This window comes from Diabrotica virgifera, chromosome 5 (genome assembly GCF_917563875.1).
Source record: "Diabrotica virgifera virgifera chromosome 5, PGI_DIABVI_V3a".
NCBI classification, from domain to species: domain Eukaryota; kingdom Metazoa; phylum Arthropoda; class Insecta; order Coleoptera; family Chrysomelidae; genus Diabrotica; species Diabrotica virgifera.
The window spans coordinates 147,503,375-147,522,925 of record NC_065447.1 but is presented as its reverse complement, the minus strand read 5'-3'; the positions used below and the strand labels follow the sequence as shown (position 1 = coordinate 147,522,925).

Below are 19,551 nucleotides of genomic sequence, written 5' to 3'. Positions count from 1 at the left end.
AATAAATGAATATAAATAAAGTAATTAACATTACAATATTATTATGAATTAAATATACCAATTACAAAAATACTTTTGTACTTCCTTGCATTTTTTTAAACTATGGTATACAGCCAGTCACTGGGAATTTTTCCTTGCTTAAGTCAAATGAAAATATGTTTAGTGATTAAATATTGATATAAAACTGGACAGACAGAACTTTATTGTAAATCAAATATGAGTATAATAAAACTAATTGTTTTACCTTAAGATTTTTTAAAAAAGATAAATCTGTTATATGTGTTATGCTATTTTCTGATAAATCCAAATGTTCTAAATTAACGTTTGTGTGAAGATGTTCGATGGTCTAAAATATAAAATTTTATTAGTTATTAACAACATAGACACTATATCATGTAGTAGATATAATTAAAAAAGTAACATTAGAAGTAAATCATAGTATCTGTATTTATATCAATTCCATCATCATAACTAAGTGTAAAATTGTAATATTTCTAGGAACAACACCACAGTAATGAAATAAAATCTTGATATTATTTCGACTGTTAAATAGAATAATATTTGAAATAATAAAAATATACAGTCAAAAACAAAATGAACAAATATTATATTTTGACAACAATGGCTTGTAATCTTATAAAACGAACTAATTTAAAGAAATCATAAGTATTCTTCTTCTTCTTAGCCTTTTATAGTCCATTGTTGGACCTAGGCCTCTCCCAATGCCTTCCATTAATCTTTATCCTTAGCAACATATTTCCAATTTGTTATTGGATATAGAATATCATTTGAAAAAATAAAAATACAAAAGGAAGATAAACTCCATTAAAAGGAAAACTCCTTTAAAAGGTAGATAAAGAGAATACTTTAAAATTATTTTGCCTCTTTTATGTACACCATGACTAAATTTGTGATATTTATTTTTTAATACTAATGAAATGGGAGAGAACAAGGAGTATAACACTTCTCCAAGAAATTAACGCACCACCACTTAGAAATGGGTAATTTTTGATGTCTCGAATTTCCTAAACCTGTTGTCCGAAGTGATTTTTTTATTATGTTATAGCCTTATTCTTTAACAATATCGCTGTAATAATATTGTTGCTAGATAGGCAAATTATCATTGTATACCGGGTGTAAAAACTACCAATAAAACTGTGTTTTTTTTTTCAAAGTTTGCATCACACTGTGGAATATTCTAGCATTTATAAAATACTGAAATTAAATCCCAACTATAGTCCCATGTTTTCTTAATATTGTTTTTTAATTCATTCGCATATGTTAAATAATAAAAAAGTTAAGTCAACTAGCCATGTTTTTTATCAATTCAGGGTGTTTTTAAATAAGTATGGAAAACTTTAAGGGGTAATTCTGCATGAAAAAATAATGACAGTTTGCTTCATAAACGTATGTCCGCAAATGCTTCGTTTCCCAGATAGGGGGTGTTGAAATTTTTCTTATAAACTGACGATTTATTTATTGCTCCAAAAACTGCTTGAGATATAAAAATGAAATTTGCTGGGTTTTAAGAGGTAGTTATTGCGAATTTTTTGACACACAATTAAGAATTTTATATTGTCCATTGGCGCACATAACTACGGGTCATATTATCTGTTGCGAATGAATTAAAAAACAGAATATTAAGAAAACATATGGGGCTATAGTTGTGTTTCAATTTCAGAATTTTATAAATGCTATGCTAGAATATTCCACAGTGTGATACGAACTTTGAGAAAAAAAGCACAGTTTTATTGGTAGTTGGTACACCCGGTATACAATGACAATTTACCTATCTAGCAACAATATTATTACAGCGATATTGTTAAAGAATAAGGCACATAATAACATATAGAGTGAGTTTTATGTATGGAAACTCTCAATTATCTCGGAAAGGCCTTGCACGATTATAATAGATTTTGCTGGGTAAAGGGTTTTCTAATTCGGGCCGATATTATAGTAGTAACTACATTGTTATCAGATATTCTGTTTTTCTGGAAATCTAATGAACTTTATTATTTCAAATGGAACAACCTGTATATTTTTTGCGTTTTGAAGTCCTTAAAACATACTGATTATATTTTCCATGGTAGATTCCGTATACCTAATTGCCATAATATCGAAGTTATTGCTACAATTATTAAAAAAAAATAAATTAAAAAATCAATTTTTTCGGCCCGGGTAGATTATTTTAGGTTCTTTGGATCATTGGAAATTTGTAATTTTGTAATTTTTCTTTAAAATTAATCGTTTCCGAGTCATAAACAATTTAAATTTAAAAAAAAAACGAATAATGACGATTTTTAAGGTTCAAAAATATAAATAAAGAATATTCTTATTGAAACTATGGAGTACCTAAATTCAAGCTCAAGCCTTACTTTATCAGATACCGATATGTAATTAGAACTTGTTTCATTTTAAAACGTTGTTTTTTAGTTGTTAATGCAGCCCGATCGCCCGTCCTCCCATATGCGCTTCATTAACAATTAAAAAGCAATATTTAGAATAAAACGTGCCAAAAAATCTTATGGGGAGCTGATTGAAGATGGTTTAAGGTTGAATTTAGGTACATACTTCGTAATTTTAAAAATTATTTTTTACTTGTGTTTTTGAACCATGAAAATCGTCATTAATCGATTTGTTGGCTTTGTTCCTACACTATTAAATCATTTGTAGGGAATTTCATAATCTATAAGATCGTGAGAGTTGCAATCTTTCTAGACCCTTTTGTTCAGAGAATTTTAATGTTAAAGGACTAAAAACACGCTCCCTTTGCATTTAAATCAATAATTTAAACGCTTACATCTCGCTTAATTTATAAGCTAAGTGAGTTATAAAAAAAGCAAAATTTTCAGTAAAAAAAGGCTAAATTTTTGGTCACACTTTTTTTCATAAATCCAATAATTTTTGAGATATTTTGAAAAAATATGTATTTTCTGAAAAATCGAAAAAAAAAGAAGAAATTTACCTACTTAAAACAAGTTTTTTCAAAACATAATTGTTCTAAATAATTCAAACCTTTGGAACGCGTTGTCAGAACATAAATAAAGTTAACTTTACATGGGCTATGATTAATATTAATTTTCCCGCACATGGCATATACATTTTACTGTCATAACTTGCTTAATTTTCATGCTAGAGGCTTTTATCAAAGCTTATTTTGAAAGTCTAAAATGTTTATTAACATTTTCTATGAAAATTAAACATTTTTCCGTTATTTGAGTTGAAACCTTTGCATAAATTTACGAAAAACAAAAAATTTGTTTTCAATGACTCAGAAGTTGCTTAATATTATCCAAAAAATTTAATCAAAACTGACTAGTTTCTTTGTTTTTTATACGCTTCAATTTTAATAAGGATCATGAATAACTTAGAAATTATCAAGTTAAGTAAAAAATTGTATTCTATTCAGAATTCAATTCTCTATCGATTCTGTGTCATTTTAAAATTTTAAATTTCCAACCCCGAGAAAGGGTGGCATTCACCACTGGGGTGGAAGCATACATGGGCACCAAGTCAGGTTTGTTATTTGCATCATACCCCCCAGTGTTAAGAATGCACTGACAGTTCAAATTTTTAAAAAATTACTGAAGACATATATTTTACCTAGATAAAAAAAATAATTTTTAATAAATCTGTATGTGTTGTATAATATTGCATGTATTGTATATTGTATGTTACATTTAATTAAGCAAATTCATATTTAAATATTGTTAGTAGGATTTCTATTTCAATAAAGAATTTTAATTTCAATCATCTTTGAGCTACTGTCAAAATTTCAAACAAATTCATAAAGGCCTTTAGAATTGCGAGGTGAATTGCTTGAATGAATGTACTACTAAAATAATATGCTTTGCAGACAATACAATACTAATCTCTCAAATTGAAGATGATTTATAATGTATACTTCACTAATTTAATATACAGTAGAACCCCGGTTATCTGTGCTCCTCGGGACCTGACGTGGCACAGATAATTGAAAAGCACGGATAATCTGAACATTTATTTCTTATACATAATACATTATGTACGTTTATACAGGTATGTACCTACCATAAAAAGATAACAGAAAAAAATAAATCTTTCATTATAAGTCTCCCTCGCGGCGTATAGAGTTTCGTCGAGTGATTTACGGTGACGCTATTTTGATAATATCTCAAAAATGCAATTTGAGTAATAGAAAATCATAGCACGGATAATCTGCACACACATAATCGGGGTTCTACTGTAATTGCCAGAAAATTTAACATGGTTCATACATATATTTGTGGTTCATATATATTTGTTTTCATAATTCATATATGGCATGGCATGACACAACTTTTATTTTACTAACTTTTTCACATATCATATTTCATCTAGGCAGCGGATACTGTGTAACATTCCTATATAATTCGTGATTCTTAATTTAAATAAATATAAAATTTTTCTTGTAAAAAGTCAAGTGTGAATGATAAATAATGTTAAATTTTATTTTATTGTGTTGTAGTATGTTAATAAATTTATAAAAGAATGGAATTTATATTTAAAGTATGTTACAACACATTACATTAAAAGGTGATTTACTAATAGCAAATTTTTATTTTTGGCAGTAGGAGTACCATTTTTAAACAAACAAGCAAACAAATTCTGACTACACAAAAATGAAATTTTGCTACTTTTTATTAAAAACTCTGTTTGTATGTACACTAATCTATAACAAACTTTTTTTAAATTTCCAAAATATAAATATACACCTTTGTTTTATTGTTTGAATCGATTCAGATTTATGTTGCTAATAAATTGCATCTGAATGATTTTACTTTTAAATACAATTAATATTGGCTGTGAGCATGCATGCTTGGCTGTACAGTACTTACAGAATTTGGCTGTAAAATTGACTAGCCATTTAAGGCACAGTTCAATGAATTGAGTTATATGTTCTTTATTGTTTATAGTTTTAAGTTTCAAATATTAATCTGTAAGTAAATGTCTTACTTCAATGTTACTTTTTTATATATAAATGTAGTCATTCCTCCCACCTTAATGCTGTTTCCAGCTAAACACAACCTCTTTAAGCTTGTAAGCTCCTTTAGCCCCTCAATAGTAAGTATACCATTATAAGATAAGTTTAGAGTATGAAGAAAATGAAGCCGACAAACACCATACATTCGCAATAGTTGATTACGGGTAGCAGAAAGCTAAAATAAACTTATTCTATTATACGATTATTTACTTTTAGTGCCTCTAAACAATGGCCCATCATCAATAAAATCATGGATGGCTTTATTACCACCAAAAAATTAACAAAACTGCAACCTTATGGGATCTACAAACAAGAACTGAGAGAAAAAGTATAATAAATGAATTTCCCATATTTGACCAAACATACGAGTGCCACTACTCATAAAGTAGCTATCCTAATGACCAATAAAGTGGGCTATTGCAAAGAGGAGCTATTACACTAATTATACCTTCTGTAATTTAGTAAATGAATCTATATTATCTAACCGTTGTAATTCATTATCATCTAGAATAAGGGCTGTAACTTGTGATTCTGTAGCAGTGGGCTTATTTAGCTTCTTCAATTTCTTATTTGATAGATCTAAAATTTCTTGTGTACCCTCTAAAAAAGTTTCATTATTAAAAGGAATAATAAACATGTTGAATTGAGCTTTACCCATTTGACACTAATAATACATTTTTATGTGTCAATAAATACTTATTTACTAATAGTAAATATTTGTAAAATTCATAAAATTCGAGAGAATGAAATAATGTTCATTTAATTTTAATGTGTTTATTGTATGTTCATTTGACTTTGACGTTTGTAGATACAATTTTGACGTTTGACGTACGTACGTCAACGTCAAATATTCATAGAATTGACACTTCTGTTTGGTAACCCCAAGGCCGGCAGGCGTTTTTTTATTCGCTGTGTCTAGGTACACGCTAACGTGTACGCAAATAAAAAAGTTAGGTACACGCTTAAACGTCATCAACTCAGTGACGTCATTATTTAGCGTGTACTATGACTGGGTTTTTTGGTACACGCTAATTTGAGCCGCGTGTATGCTGTGGTATTAGGTATTCTTTTTCTCATGATCATCTTTCAGTGCGTCACAGTTTTTCGATTTCTCTCTAACGCATTAAATTGTATGTGACAGAAAAAAAGGCACGTCTGGGAATATTTCGGTAATTATTCTAGTTCGGTGATTATTCTAGTTGTCGATAGATGGCGCCATAATCAAAAAAGAATTATTTATTAAATAAAATAATAATATTATCAATATAATCTGTACAATTTATAAGACTATACAAATGAAAGAAAATACCATTTTATAAATGCAATAGACACAATTGATTTGGTTTTATTCCAAATTGAAAATAAAATTTGACAACTGTCAGATTTAACTAAAATGTCACGTTAGAATAAATGTCATAAATGTGTATTATCACGGACTTACCTTTTTTTCTATAATTTGTGACGCACTGAAAAATGTTCATGAAAAGGAGAATATCTGTAAGTATCGCGAGTGTCAGAGTGTGGTTAGAATTTGTCTAATCGCGTTATGTTTAAACTTTAATATTGATTTGTAAAGAGTTTTCTTATTTTTTACTTGTTTAGTGTTTTTTTTTTAAATTAACTATAGAGTGTGGACAATTATTTAATTCTTTTAATGAGTTTAACAACATTCTAAAACAGCATGAAAAAGATAAGAGATCACTGGCTTAGTGATTTTTTTCAATTAACTATGTAGTGTGGACAATCATTTAGTTCTTTTAATGAGTTTAACAACATTCTAAAACAGTATGAAAAAGATAAGACAAAAATTCATGATTAAGGGTAGCAGAAGTAATAAGATAAAATATACGGGGCGATTGATTAGTGTGATAAAGCTCAGTAGATCCGCTATGGTTATATGATAGCAATAAAAGTTAGTAACAAAAATTTTAGCAAACTTTGAGCTTCATATTACAAAATTACTAAAATTAGTACAGGGCGTTCGATAATATGGTGGCAGACCAAACTTATGTTTTTTTAAATGGAACATCCTATATTTTATTTTATATTCGAAATCTTCTTACCTTCCATATCACAAAAATATAAAGGTTTATTATGTAAAGGGTATTTACAAAGTTATAACCAATTTTCTATGAAAATCGTAACAAGTTCAACTCGCTGTATAAATAAAAATAAACACCACAGCAAACACCAATATAAACTGGTATAATTAACATACGTATAAAAATGATTTTAGCAGTATTTTGTATATATCATGTTAACTAATATTTATTTTGCTAACCTGAATATATAGGTATACTTTTATATACATAGGTATTTTTTTATTAGAATAATTAAATTTGAAACATCTAAATAGTTTTGCTTCCCTTCCCCTTCCCTTAATAAAAATATTTTCTATCAAACAAACAACAAACACTAAAAATATCAAAATAGCGTGTACCAAAATATAAAGTCACTGCGCACGCTAAATAATGACGTCACTGGCTTGATCAAGTTTAATTCGCGTGTACCTAACTTTTTTATTTGCGTACACGTTAGCGTGTACCTAGACACAGCGTTTTTTATTTCATTTCGTGTCCTGTGATTTCTTAACTACACTACATTTTTTAGAATTTAATTTGTGAGAAATGTACATAGAATTTCAATGTACATTATGTTTTAAGGATATTGGCTCCGTGCGTCTCCCCTCTACTTACAGTCACGTGACACGCTGTCAGATTTTGTCAGGACGTTTTAACATTGAGTCATGGGATTATTTTGTTAAACTTGAATATTTTATTTTTTAGTCATAATAACCGAATACAATTGTTAGAATTCATTAGTTATTAATTTATACTGTAATTTATAGTGCAACAAAAATATTTTCTTTTTCGTTAATAAAGATTTATTGACATAAACTGCGATAGTGAGGTTATGTATACAAAATCAAACTGATAATCAATATTGGAAATAGAAGAATTTATATCAGATTGTGCGTTTTTATTTTCTGTTTATATTAATACATAATATCACTAGCGGGACACGGCATTTTTTTAAATGTCTCATTTAAACATACACAAAGCGTCCTGATAAAATTTCAAAAACCCGCTACCATGAGCAGGTCGGTCGATTTTGCTTTGACACTTTGTTAACCCGGGAGTAGTCGCGCTCACTTCTGTAACGTCGATAGTCGCGTGTGAGATTCTATCTCAAAATACGAATTTAAAACAAATTTTTTTTTGTACCATTTTTATCTACTTTTTATATTGAAAATATATATTTCTAACAATTTTATTAAAAAAACCTGTGTTAACGGCCACCTGCCAACATCGGCCACCTGTCCTAACGGCCAGTTTAAAAATTTCCCAAACCAATTATACGTAGACTACAAAAACTGGCAATACCGTCCACCTTTCTATATAGGCCAATAGTTTTTTCATTTTTAGTGGCCGTTACTGACAAATTTTACTGTAGAGTAAAAAACGGCCACCTGCCAACATCGGCCACCTGTATTATATATATATATATATATATATATATATATATATATATATATATATATATATATATATATATATATATATATATATATATATATATATATATCATAAGCTATACAAGATGAGATCCGTTTTGCAAGGCGAGATCCGATTTTGGATCTCACCTTGTATTCACGTGTATATAGTGACATCTCGATGTACCAATGGTTAGGGTACAAGGAAATCGATTTTTGTCTGGACCTCATTTTGCACCCCTTTTGGTGAATTTTATATTGCAGTGGTTCCACTAAATCCGCTGTAGAGGGCAGCGCGCGATCCGTTGTGTATATGGTAAATATATATTTTGCAGACAACCCGAGATCCGGTAAATTTGGAAACATCGCAAATGAATTTCACGGTCAGCTCTCTCACTCGGCTTTTGTCTAGCTTGAATAAGAATGTTTACATTATTTAAGGGCTCTGTCCAGAAAGGCGATTGTCAAATATCTCGAGAATTAGACGGCATATCGAAAAAACTTTGGAATGCTTTTTGAATGGTTTTTCAAAATCTATATACTTACGCAATAGCAGGGTTCTTATTCTGCCTGCGAAAGCGGTGGGTGTAGCAACTTTGAATTTTCAACTGAAACACTTTATTTTTAATTAAATAGTTGAAATTTAGAATTAAAAATACACAACTTTTGTTTGAATCGATAATAGCTTCTTTAATCCAGTCGGAAGAGCTTCAAAATCGTCGTTTTGATGACATTTTTAGGGTTTAGGGGTACCTCAGGTAGTTAGCTTAAAACGTAAGAAATAAATTTGAATAGTTAATGTTTATTGATAAACAAAGCTCCAATTCTATTTTACTTCAACTCATTTTAAGGCTATTTCAATAAACTAATCGGTTCTTTTTTCAGTTTTTTGGTAAAACATTGTAACTTATAGACGAAAATTCTTAAAATCGGCTATTTTTCATTTAAATTGTCAATAAATAATTAAATTGAGAAAAAATTGGTCAGATTTACATAAATTTAGTTATTCCGTCCATATAGAAACTAAAACAATTGTTACGTAGTTACACTGAGTGTCATAAAAACCGTGTATTTTTACTCATTTCTTTGAGCTATTTCACGTAATATCGAGATATAAGTTGTATTTTTTACATAAGTTATATTAACGTTAAACTGACTTAATTTATAGTTTTATGAGCAACAATTAAGTATAGCGAAATTTATAAAACCTTGTTTAAATTGTTTTACATGCTCTATAATGCGGTTATCTTAAATTTTGTTTTGAATGTTTTTCTTCTTACTGGTAGACAAAAAATGCAAAATGTGCATTTTTGACATCAAATTGTTGATAACCAACATAGTTACTACTCAAAATATTAAAAAAACTAACCGTCGGTATAACAGGTTGCCTGGAAACCAGATGCAGAACAGTACCATAAATGTTTTAGACTCTTTAGCACTTTCTTTAAGTGAAATTTAAAATCATTTACCACCCATGTACACTCATTACGGAATCTGTTACAAGAATTTCAGCGATTTCAGCCATTTTTTCAAAATTTATTTGGATTTTCTCTAGTTATCCTTCCAAAAGACAATACATAAATGGTGAATACTTTTACACCAACTTCAAGGAGGGTAATTTATACAGGTACATACCTGGAATTATTATATGGACCGTTCACTCTTGTTAGAGTATAGTTCCCTCAAATATGAGCTCTTTTAATCCATTTCACGCGGTAAATTAGTCCGCTTTTCCTTTAGGTCTTAGTTCATAGGTTGTGATGTTTTTTTGCCCTCTCTACTATCTTCTTCCACTCTCTCCGGTCCTGAATCTTTTCTCTCCAGTTTGCAATTTCCATCTTTGATATATCGTCTAGCAGTTGATCTTCCCATCTAATTTTTGGTCTTCCTCTTGGTCTATTTTTTACTGGTTTCCAGTTCATTATCTTCCTGATCAGTTCTTCTACCCCTCTTCTTTGTGTGTGCCCAAACCATCTGAGGCTTTGTGCTTTAATGAATTTTACTATATCTTCTCCTTTATTTATATTTATTATTTCATGGTTCATCAGCTTTCAATATTCCCCTGTTTCTGTCTTTACTGGGCCATGTATCCTTATAATTTTTCTCTCAATTATTTTTAACTTTTCTTCGTCTTTTTTCGTAAGGCACATTACTTCTGCTCCATAGGCTATCACTGATCTGATTGCTGCTGTGTATATTTTTGATTTTGTTTTTTTTTGCTCAGGTTTTTGTCCTTGAGTAGTTGGTGATATTTCCAATATACTCTATTACCTGCTTTAATTCTGTCGTTTATCTCTATAGTCCTTCCGTTTTTGCCGTCCACCATCACCCCCAGGTATTTGAAGCAATCTACTCTCTGGAATGTATTTTCACCTATCTTTATTTCTGCTATTCTGTTTACATTGTCTCGTGTGCTTATAAGATATTTTGTTTTATTCTGATTGATTATTAGTCCTCTCGTCTTTGCTTCTCTTACCAGGGTTAAAAGTGCCTCTTCTAGTCTTTTTTTATCTCGTGCTACCAGTCCCAGTTCATCTGCATATCCTATGATCTGTGTTGAGCTTTGAATAATTGTCTTTTTCAGCCCTGTGTCCCTAATTACTCCTTCTAGAGCGATATTAAATAGTGTCGTTTGTTGTTGACAGACTGTCTCCTTGTCTTACTTCAAGTTCTATTTTGATGTCATTTGTATCGCCCTCATTTGTTTTAACTTTTGCTGTTGAGTCTTTTATTGTCATTCTAGTTAGTCTTATTAATTTTGCCGGTATCTCCATTTTTTTTATTTCTTTTAATAATTGTTGTCTGTATATGCTGTTGAAGGCCTGTTGGAAGTCGATGAATAGTATGTGTAGCTTTTTTCAATTGTTTGTGTCAGTACGTGTATTGCATCTATTGTTGATCTTCCTTTGATCTATTGTTCTAAAACCCTGTTGATATGGTGCTATAATTTTTTCTGTGTATTGATTTAGTCGGTTTCTTATAATTGTGGTCAATATCTTATACGTTGTATTTAGTAGCATAATTGGTCTGTAGTTGCAGTACTTAGTTGGATCCCCTTTCTTAAAGATTGGTGCGATGTGTCCGTTTTTCCATTCTATGGGCATGCTTTCGTCCTTCCAAATTGTAACCATTAACTTGTGCATTCGCTTCGTGAGCTCCTCTCCGCCGTTGATGATCAGTTCGTTGTTGATTTCATCTGGCCCTGGCGTTTTGTTTACTTTTAGTTGTTTTAATACCTCCATGAATTCCTAATAAGTAGGTGCTACTTCCTCTTCATCTCTGTTATCTCTTATATCCTCATCCTCTGAATATGCCTTATTGTCGTTTTTCTATAGGTCCGTGAAATGTTTTTCCCAATCTTTTTTGTTTATTTTTGTGACAGATTTTTTGGTACTGTGTTGTTGTTTTATCTATTCGAACAATTTCTTGTTGTCTTTATTATTCGTTTCTAATTCTTGCATTTGTTCAGAGATCCATGTGTTCTTCTTTCTTCTATAGAGTTTCAATGCTTCTTGTTTTTCTTTTCTATATTGGTCCAGTTGTTCCTGTTCGGCACTTTGTAGCCATTTGTTTCTTGCGAGGTGCTTCAGTTGACTTTTTTGGTGACATTCCTCATCAAACCATTCTTTCGATTCTTTGTTTTTTTGGAATCCTATTATTTGTTCTGCTGTCTCTATTATGCTGTTCTTTATGTTTTTCCATTCTCCTTCTATTTCTATGTGCTCGTACTGACCCAATTTCTGTTCCAGTTGTTCTGTATATTGTTGCTTTGTTTCTTGGGTTTTCAGATTGGCTATATTCCATTTCCTCCTTTTTCCTTCCTTATGATTATTTGCTTTGATTATTTTCATCTTAAGTTTTGCTATCAACAATATGTGGTCAGTGCCTCCATTTGCCCCTCTATATGACCTTACGTCTTGTACTATTTGTGTACACTTTTTCGAAATTAGAGTATGATTTATTTTTTTTCCATCCATTCTTCCTGGTATCATCCATGGTATTTTGTTTTCTTTTTTATGTTTATGCCCAGTACTAACTATATATGTATTTGTTGCTGCTGCTAGGTTGCAGATTTCTCCTCCATTATCATTCGTAGTTTCATGAATGGTTTCTTTGCCAGCTACATTACGATTATAGTCCTCCTTTCCGATCTTTGCATTGAAATCACACAATATTATTAATATGTCATTCCTCGGAATATTTTCACAGGTTTCTTCCAGGATGTCTTAGAATTCTGTTTTATCTTCTTGGTTTGCTTCTTCGGTGGATGCATAGCAATTGACTATCGAGATGTGGGCTTGTTTATTTTCTTATGTAAGATATCCTTTCATTAACTGCTTTGAATTGTATCAGTTTTTCCCTCATTTTTTTGTTCACCATAAATGCCGTACCATTCGTTCCCTGTTTGTTTTCTCCCGAATAATACATGCTAAAGTTTTTCTTCTCAATTTTTCCTTCTTTCTTCCATCGTATTTCCTATACGGCTAGGATTTCTAGTTGGTATTTTTTCATTTCAAGAGCTATTTCTTGCATCTTACCTGCTGCCAGCATGGTTCTAATATTCCAAAAGCCCATTCTAATGGGTTTTGTTCTTTTCTTCTTATTAAGATTATTTCTTTATTTTGTGTGCGTTATTTTGTTTTCGTTAACCGTTTGCATTTCCGAGTCTTTTTTTGCCATGTCAATATCATATTTCAGCCGCTGTTCTTCGTTTATTAGTTTTTTGAATTTTCTATCAGCTGTTCTCTCTCTTCGTCCCATATCTAGATTTTGCCATTCACTATTAATTTCTTGTAGCCGATTTTCGTTTGCTTACCTTTGCTTCTTTCGTCCTTTGCTATTTTAGTTATTTCCTTTTGTATTTCTTTTTCTTTCGATGTCCAATCGTTGTTTATATAGATACGATCTTTATGCTGTTTTAGTTTACGTTTCTTGTTTAGGATTTCTATTTTATGCGTGAGGGCTTCTGTTTCTATTGCGCATACTGTTTCTCCTATTTTTTGCACTTCTTAGTTTTATTTGTATTTTAACTCTTGGGCTCTGAAACTTTCCATTTCTTCTTTTAATTTCTTATAATCATTTGTTTCTACTTTCAACCCAGTTACGATCAAGCTTTTCTTTTTGCTAAATTTCTCCAGTTGCTCCATTCATTCATGTAGCTGTTTTAATTCTTTTTTTAGTTTTTGTTTCTCTGCTTTTACACCCATTAACTCTTTATTGGTTTGTTGTTATTCTTTCCTTATTTGTTTTATTTCCTGAAGCCATTCATCGTTTTTATTCATTAGCTCTTTCATTATTGTAATCATAACATTTTCCATGTCTTCCTTGTTTTCGTTGCCTGCTTTGCTTGGTGACCGTTTTTTAATTTTACTTCTATTAAAACAATCATCCAAGTTTTCTCTTTTGCGTTTCGTTTCATCATCGGTTTAATTTTTTGTGACATTTTTTCCATTTTCTAGGAGCGCAGCGCTAAATACCTGGAATACCGATATTAGATTATCAACAATACTTAAAAAATGAAAGTTACCAATTCACCGGTAGTTAATGCGTTATTTAAAAATTACCTGCGCACCAGAGTTGCCAGTTGGTCTGTAATTAGGATGGGGATTAAAATAGATACGAATTCACCGGGACCCGGAAATATGCACACCCTGATATTCTAGTTACGTAAGCTCGTCCGATTGGCGCATGACGTTAACAACAGAGTAAAGCATAGTCCCGTCTATGCGTTCGTAATACGAACGCGAATGAAATTTGAGAATAGTACAAATGAATGAATTATGACTAAAAGAAACTAAGTGATTTTTATAGTTTAGAGGAAAATTATTAAACTATTTACTTTTATTTAAATTGATTTTCAGTTATTTGTAAAGTTCCCAGTTTCTTGATTATATTGGTATCCGGAAAATAAAAATATTCATATAATCGATATCTACTAAAATTATTATATTTCGTTAGTTGGCAAAAATTGATTAGTGGCCTACACATTAGTAAATATAATTTTTACCAAGGGGAAGAAAAGCCTCAAAATAAAACCATAAATTTAATGGATTGATAAAAAAACAAAATTTTTTACTTTTTAAATAATGTATTTCATCAGATTTAAGTAAGAGGCTTGGAAAAGACAAAAATAAGTTTTACAGTTTTCATGCCATGCACTTTATTTAAATTTTGTGCATGTGAAATAGACGTACATACAGCAACTATGTAGCAGTTTTCATAATTTTTCTTTTACGCAATGTCAGGTTGTTAAGAGACTTGTTTAATTCTTTAATTCGGAAGTACAACCGAGACCTAAAAAATAACTTGTTCGCTTTGTTAGAACAGTCTACAGTTGCACTTTTGGACATAAGGTTTTCTAAATAATTTTTAGTTACCAAAATGGAATCACCATTCATGTGGAAGGAAAAATTGTCTCCAGTTACTTAATGACAAGAGAGTGTCTGATGGTTTACATAAACCACACTTACTCAAATGATCAACCCACGTGTACGTTGAAACATCTTCGGATTGAATACTGGAGTCCTTCAATTTATGGCAGATATAACCAGACAAATTCTCCAAACCATCATACTCGAGGTCACTAATGTTTTTTCATTCTAACTCTCATTGAAAACTTGAAAATCCACAACTCTTTCGTTGTTAGAATCCAGCCTTTGGATCAATTGTCCAGAAATTGGTAAATCTGGGATGTCGTCTGTTTAAACGTTCGAAAATTCGTTCCGTTGTCTCTCCTACCCGTATATAACTTTTATAAAATAAAATAAAGCTTTTTGTTAACACTTTAAAAAATTTTTAATGGGTTTTCCCCGAAAAGAGCTTCATTTTATGGTACTATGTATCACGTTAAAATATTTGATTTGGAATTTGAAGGATAAGATCGTCTTTTTATGAGCTCCAAATTTACTTTTACTGGTTCTATAGACTAAGAATATACCATTTTTTCGTTTTTTTTATATGCTACATTTTTTCCAAGAATATTTTTTCGATATAATACTTACTTTTTGAGTATTTGCGAAAAACCGCCGAAAAACGTGTTTTTTTTTTGTTGAAAAATAAATATTTTTAGTCGCAAGTGACTCTAGTACCTACTACTAAATTAACCTAGTACCTAAGTTCAAAAAACTCTATAGAACAAAAGTTGCTTAAACTTAGTCAGATCTGTTTCCGGACTTATTTTAAACGTATATTTTTTTCACCCTCCAAGTAAAAGCAATCAACGGCACAAATTCAACTTTGAAGTGGGGGATGGGTAGAATCTAAATTCAAATTTTCATGCAATTAGGAGTTGACCCTGAAAATTATGTGTGTTTCTTTTTATCTTTTAAATCATTTTACTTAAAATCATTTTTAACTATCAAATAATAATTACATATTGAGTTATTTTATTTTTTAAACTTTAATAATATTTATAAAAAATTTTACTTTCTTGTAATGTATTTTTAAAACAAGCAATCATTTAAATAATTATTTTGTAACAATTTGTATTATTTAAGAATATAATAATTACATTTTGGTTTCGTAGTAACTGTTTTTTAAGAATATTAATGTATAGTTTTAAAATATTGTATTGCAAATAATTATCATTATTAAATGGTTATTATTTGTCAAGTATTCTTTTTCTTTTTTCACACCCTTATGTATGTAATAAAACTAAGGGACTTTCTGAAAGGTCAATCGTAGATTTTAAAGACACAAAAGAAGCGATACTTAAAAGTTACGCCCATTATATATCTTTATATCGTGGGAAATATACAATACAACACGAGCTCCAACCGCTCGACTAATACTCTTTAGAGCTGGCATCAGTGTGTGATCTCGCGTTGAACGGTAAATATCTAAAATTTCGTATATAAGTCCTCCCCTTTACTTTTCAGCGACGGATCTCGTTTCGCTGTAAATTTATCAGAAAAATTTAAGTACAAAAATCTTTTCCCCTCTAAGTGTGCCATGATTAATATGTTAATTATAAAGATACTTATGAACAATATACTCCAATAATTAATTTCCTATTGGTGGATCTCGGGTTGTCCTCGATTTAGTCGGATCTCGCCTTGATATGAAGACGTATATATATATATATATATATATATATATATATATATATATATATATATATATATATATATATATATGTTGATGTGATCTTGATTATTGATATGAGATAATATTCTTATATGTTACTTAATTTAATCAATGTATTAATACTAATCCAATTAATTAACCAGATCACATATCAATATGTTTTCAATCTCAGGGCGAATTATAAATTAATTACTTACTTCCGTGGCTTCTAAATATTTCTTAATGGTTCCTAATCGGGATAGAAAAGAAAAGAGTAAAAAAAATACACATATGGGTCACAATTATAATTAAAATATTTTTTATTTTATTTAAAAGGCAATCAATGCTTAATATTTGCTATTTCTTATTATTCTTAAACATAACATTTACAAATGGGAATCTTATTTCCTTTTGGTTTTCAATTGAAAGTTTTTATTAACATTTAACTATTAGGAGTTATTAGGAACAACTCTATTTAAGTTTGATGAAGCTTTTCTGATATTATTGATTATGTTATTCAATTTTTTATGTGGAATTTAATACGAAAAACCCATACATTCATGTCCAAACAAATGAGACTGACCTTTTCCTGGTGAACTGAAAATGTCCTCACACAAGACCCTTTCCTGCTATCCTTGGCTGCGATCAAACCTCGTCCTGGCTTCCAGTGATGTTCTCCTTTGAAAAACTAGCTCGAATAGCTCTCGTTCCTGCTTTTGTCGTGATGTTGTGTTCTACCCTTTTCGAAACTGCTATCAGCTACCGGGACACTCTGGGCTCAAGGAGGTTCTTTTACTCTCGACCTGGCCTACTTCTCGTTCCACGATAGATACTCCACACTCACGGAACTATACCGGCTTTCTCACTCTCCGTACACTACCGTCTACTACTCGACTTCACTTCTCGACAGCTCAAAACATTCTGATCTCACTTTCTCATCCATTCCCCTACTTTCTAAATATCCCTTCCAGATTCACAAATCAATCTTCCACCACCAACTCTCATTCGTAATATTCCTCAAAACCAATTTTTAATCTTTCTAAATATGCTTAATGGATTTTAAAAGAAAATATTTAATCCCCATTCTAAATTACTTTCTAACTATTTACAAATTTTAATGACCTATTCTCTCTTTCAAATGAGTCTTATTTAGCATAGGCTAATGATCGAAACCTTCCGCGAAAAACGATAATGAACTATCATCTATTTCACTGAGTTTTATTTAGCATAGGCTAATAATCGACCTTCCGAGAAGAACGATAATGGTACGCGTCATTCACTTTGTTTATCTAAGCACATTGTTCCGAGTTTCGTACGCTTATTCTAATCACTTCTTAAAATTAAATATAACAATTTGTTGTATACAGGTTGTTCTAAATTTATATGCCCGAGGTTGAGAAAATTAAAAATATTTTATATTAAAGTGAATTTTGTTTATAATTATCAAAATTTAATTTTCATATCAAATAGAAATATAACAATATATATATATATATATATATATATATATATATATATATATATATATATATATATATATATATATATATATATGTGGGATTCGGTCGCTGACCAGCGAATAGAACACACGTGTTTAGCTCGTATCTTAACTCGATTCTCGGGCAGATATAGCAATAAAACAATTGTGTTATACAAAAGTGCAGTGTAACTATAAACCAATATATGTAGGTACATAAATAAACAACCTAATTAGTTAACTAATTATACAGTGAAAAAATCGGAAAAAAGTAATTCCAACGATAAGGAATTAAATTCTTGTGTAAAGTGATAAAAACTTGTGTGATATCAAATATAAACAAAGCAGGTTTTGCAGTAGGTGGAAACAAAACAATATTGTGAATGGTGTATTTCTACAGGAAAATAAAGCATATTAATAAACAGAATCAGCTGTAAGTAGAAAACTTTATTATAATATAATTAATTTTATTATAAACAGATAACCAGGGCCGGATTTTGATTTTGATTTTACCTAGGAATAAAAGTGCTGGAAAATTAGTAACGGCTAGCGCGGGTGCGGGTGGGAATTTGAACTGTGAGTAGAGTTCTCCACGAAACTTCACCCGTGACGCATTGACTAATAACTCTAGCACGAAAAATAACTAGGAATTAAGAACAATGAGTTCAGATAGCGAATTAGATGATGAAATGAAAAGGAGAAGGGAAGAGGAGGAACATCCCAGCAAAAAATCAAAAATAACAGCTAGAACATCACAAAAAACAGATGAAGATAACATAAGTGGAATGGAACAAATGATGAAAATGATGAGGGAATTAGCAATGGATATAAAAGACATAAAAAAAGAACAATATAGATCTGGAGACGAAATCACACAACTAAAGAATGAAATTAAAGAACTGAAAGATCAACAAAGCGGCTACAAAGATGAAATAAAAAAGCTGCGAGAAACAAACGAAAAAGCTATAAATCAAATAGGTCAATTAGAAAAAGAAATTAGTATAGCAAATGAAAAAATAGAGAAATTGGAAAGAGAAAGAAAGAGAAAAAATGTAATAATACAAGGAATAAAAATTGATACAAATGATCAGAAAGTTTTACGAGGGGCTATGGAGAATTTTATGGAAAAAGAGCTACAAGTTTCAGTAGATGTAAATGGAGCAAGGAAAATAGGAGAAAATACTGTCATAGTGGAACTCAACAGCGTAAAAAACAAAATAGAAGTAATGAAAAATAAAAGTAAATTAAAAACCAAAAAGGACGAAAGAATCTATATTAATGATGATATGTCAAAAGAAGAAAGAATTATTCAGAAAGAAATTAGAAGCAAGGCTATGGTAGAGAGGCATAATGGAAAAAATGTAAAAATAGGATACCAGAAGCTAATCATTAATGGTGAAATATGGACATGGAATAACAGCCAACAACAACTCATAAAAGAGAAAAATATACAACCAAAAAACTAGCAATACAACGAAAGCAGACTGAAATAACGGAGACGACATGGCAAAGTAC

At 30.3% G+C, this 19,551-nt stretch overlaps 1 protein-coding gene across 2 annotated transcripts in view; it reads right to left on the bottom strand.

Annotated features, from left to right (window-relative positions):
- The window catches only part of LOC114336693 (centrosomal protein of 97 kDa), a 112,759-nt gene extending 106,953 nt beyond the window's left edge, over positions 1–5,806 (bottom strand). The window contains exons 1-4 of one of the 2 annotated variants that reach the window (XM_028287053.2): positions 5,657–5,806; positions 5,451–5,602; positions 5,019–5,177; positions 245–346 (exon numbers count right to left, since the gene is read on the bottom strand). In XM_028287053.2, the coding sequence (XP_028142854.2) occupies positions 245–346; positions 5,019–5,177; positions 5,451–5,602; positions 5,657–5,660 (417 nt within the window). In that variant the 5' untranslated portion in view covers positions 5,661–5,806. Of the gene's footprint in view, positions 1–244; positions 347–5,018; positions 5,178–5,450; positions 5,603–5,656 lie in introns of those variants that run through there. The other variant, XM_028287056.2, reaches the window with a different exon arrangement.
- Between the last annotated feature and the right edge of the window lie 13,745 nt (positions 5,807–19,551).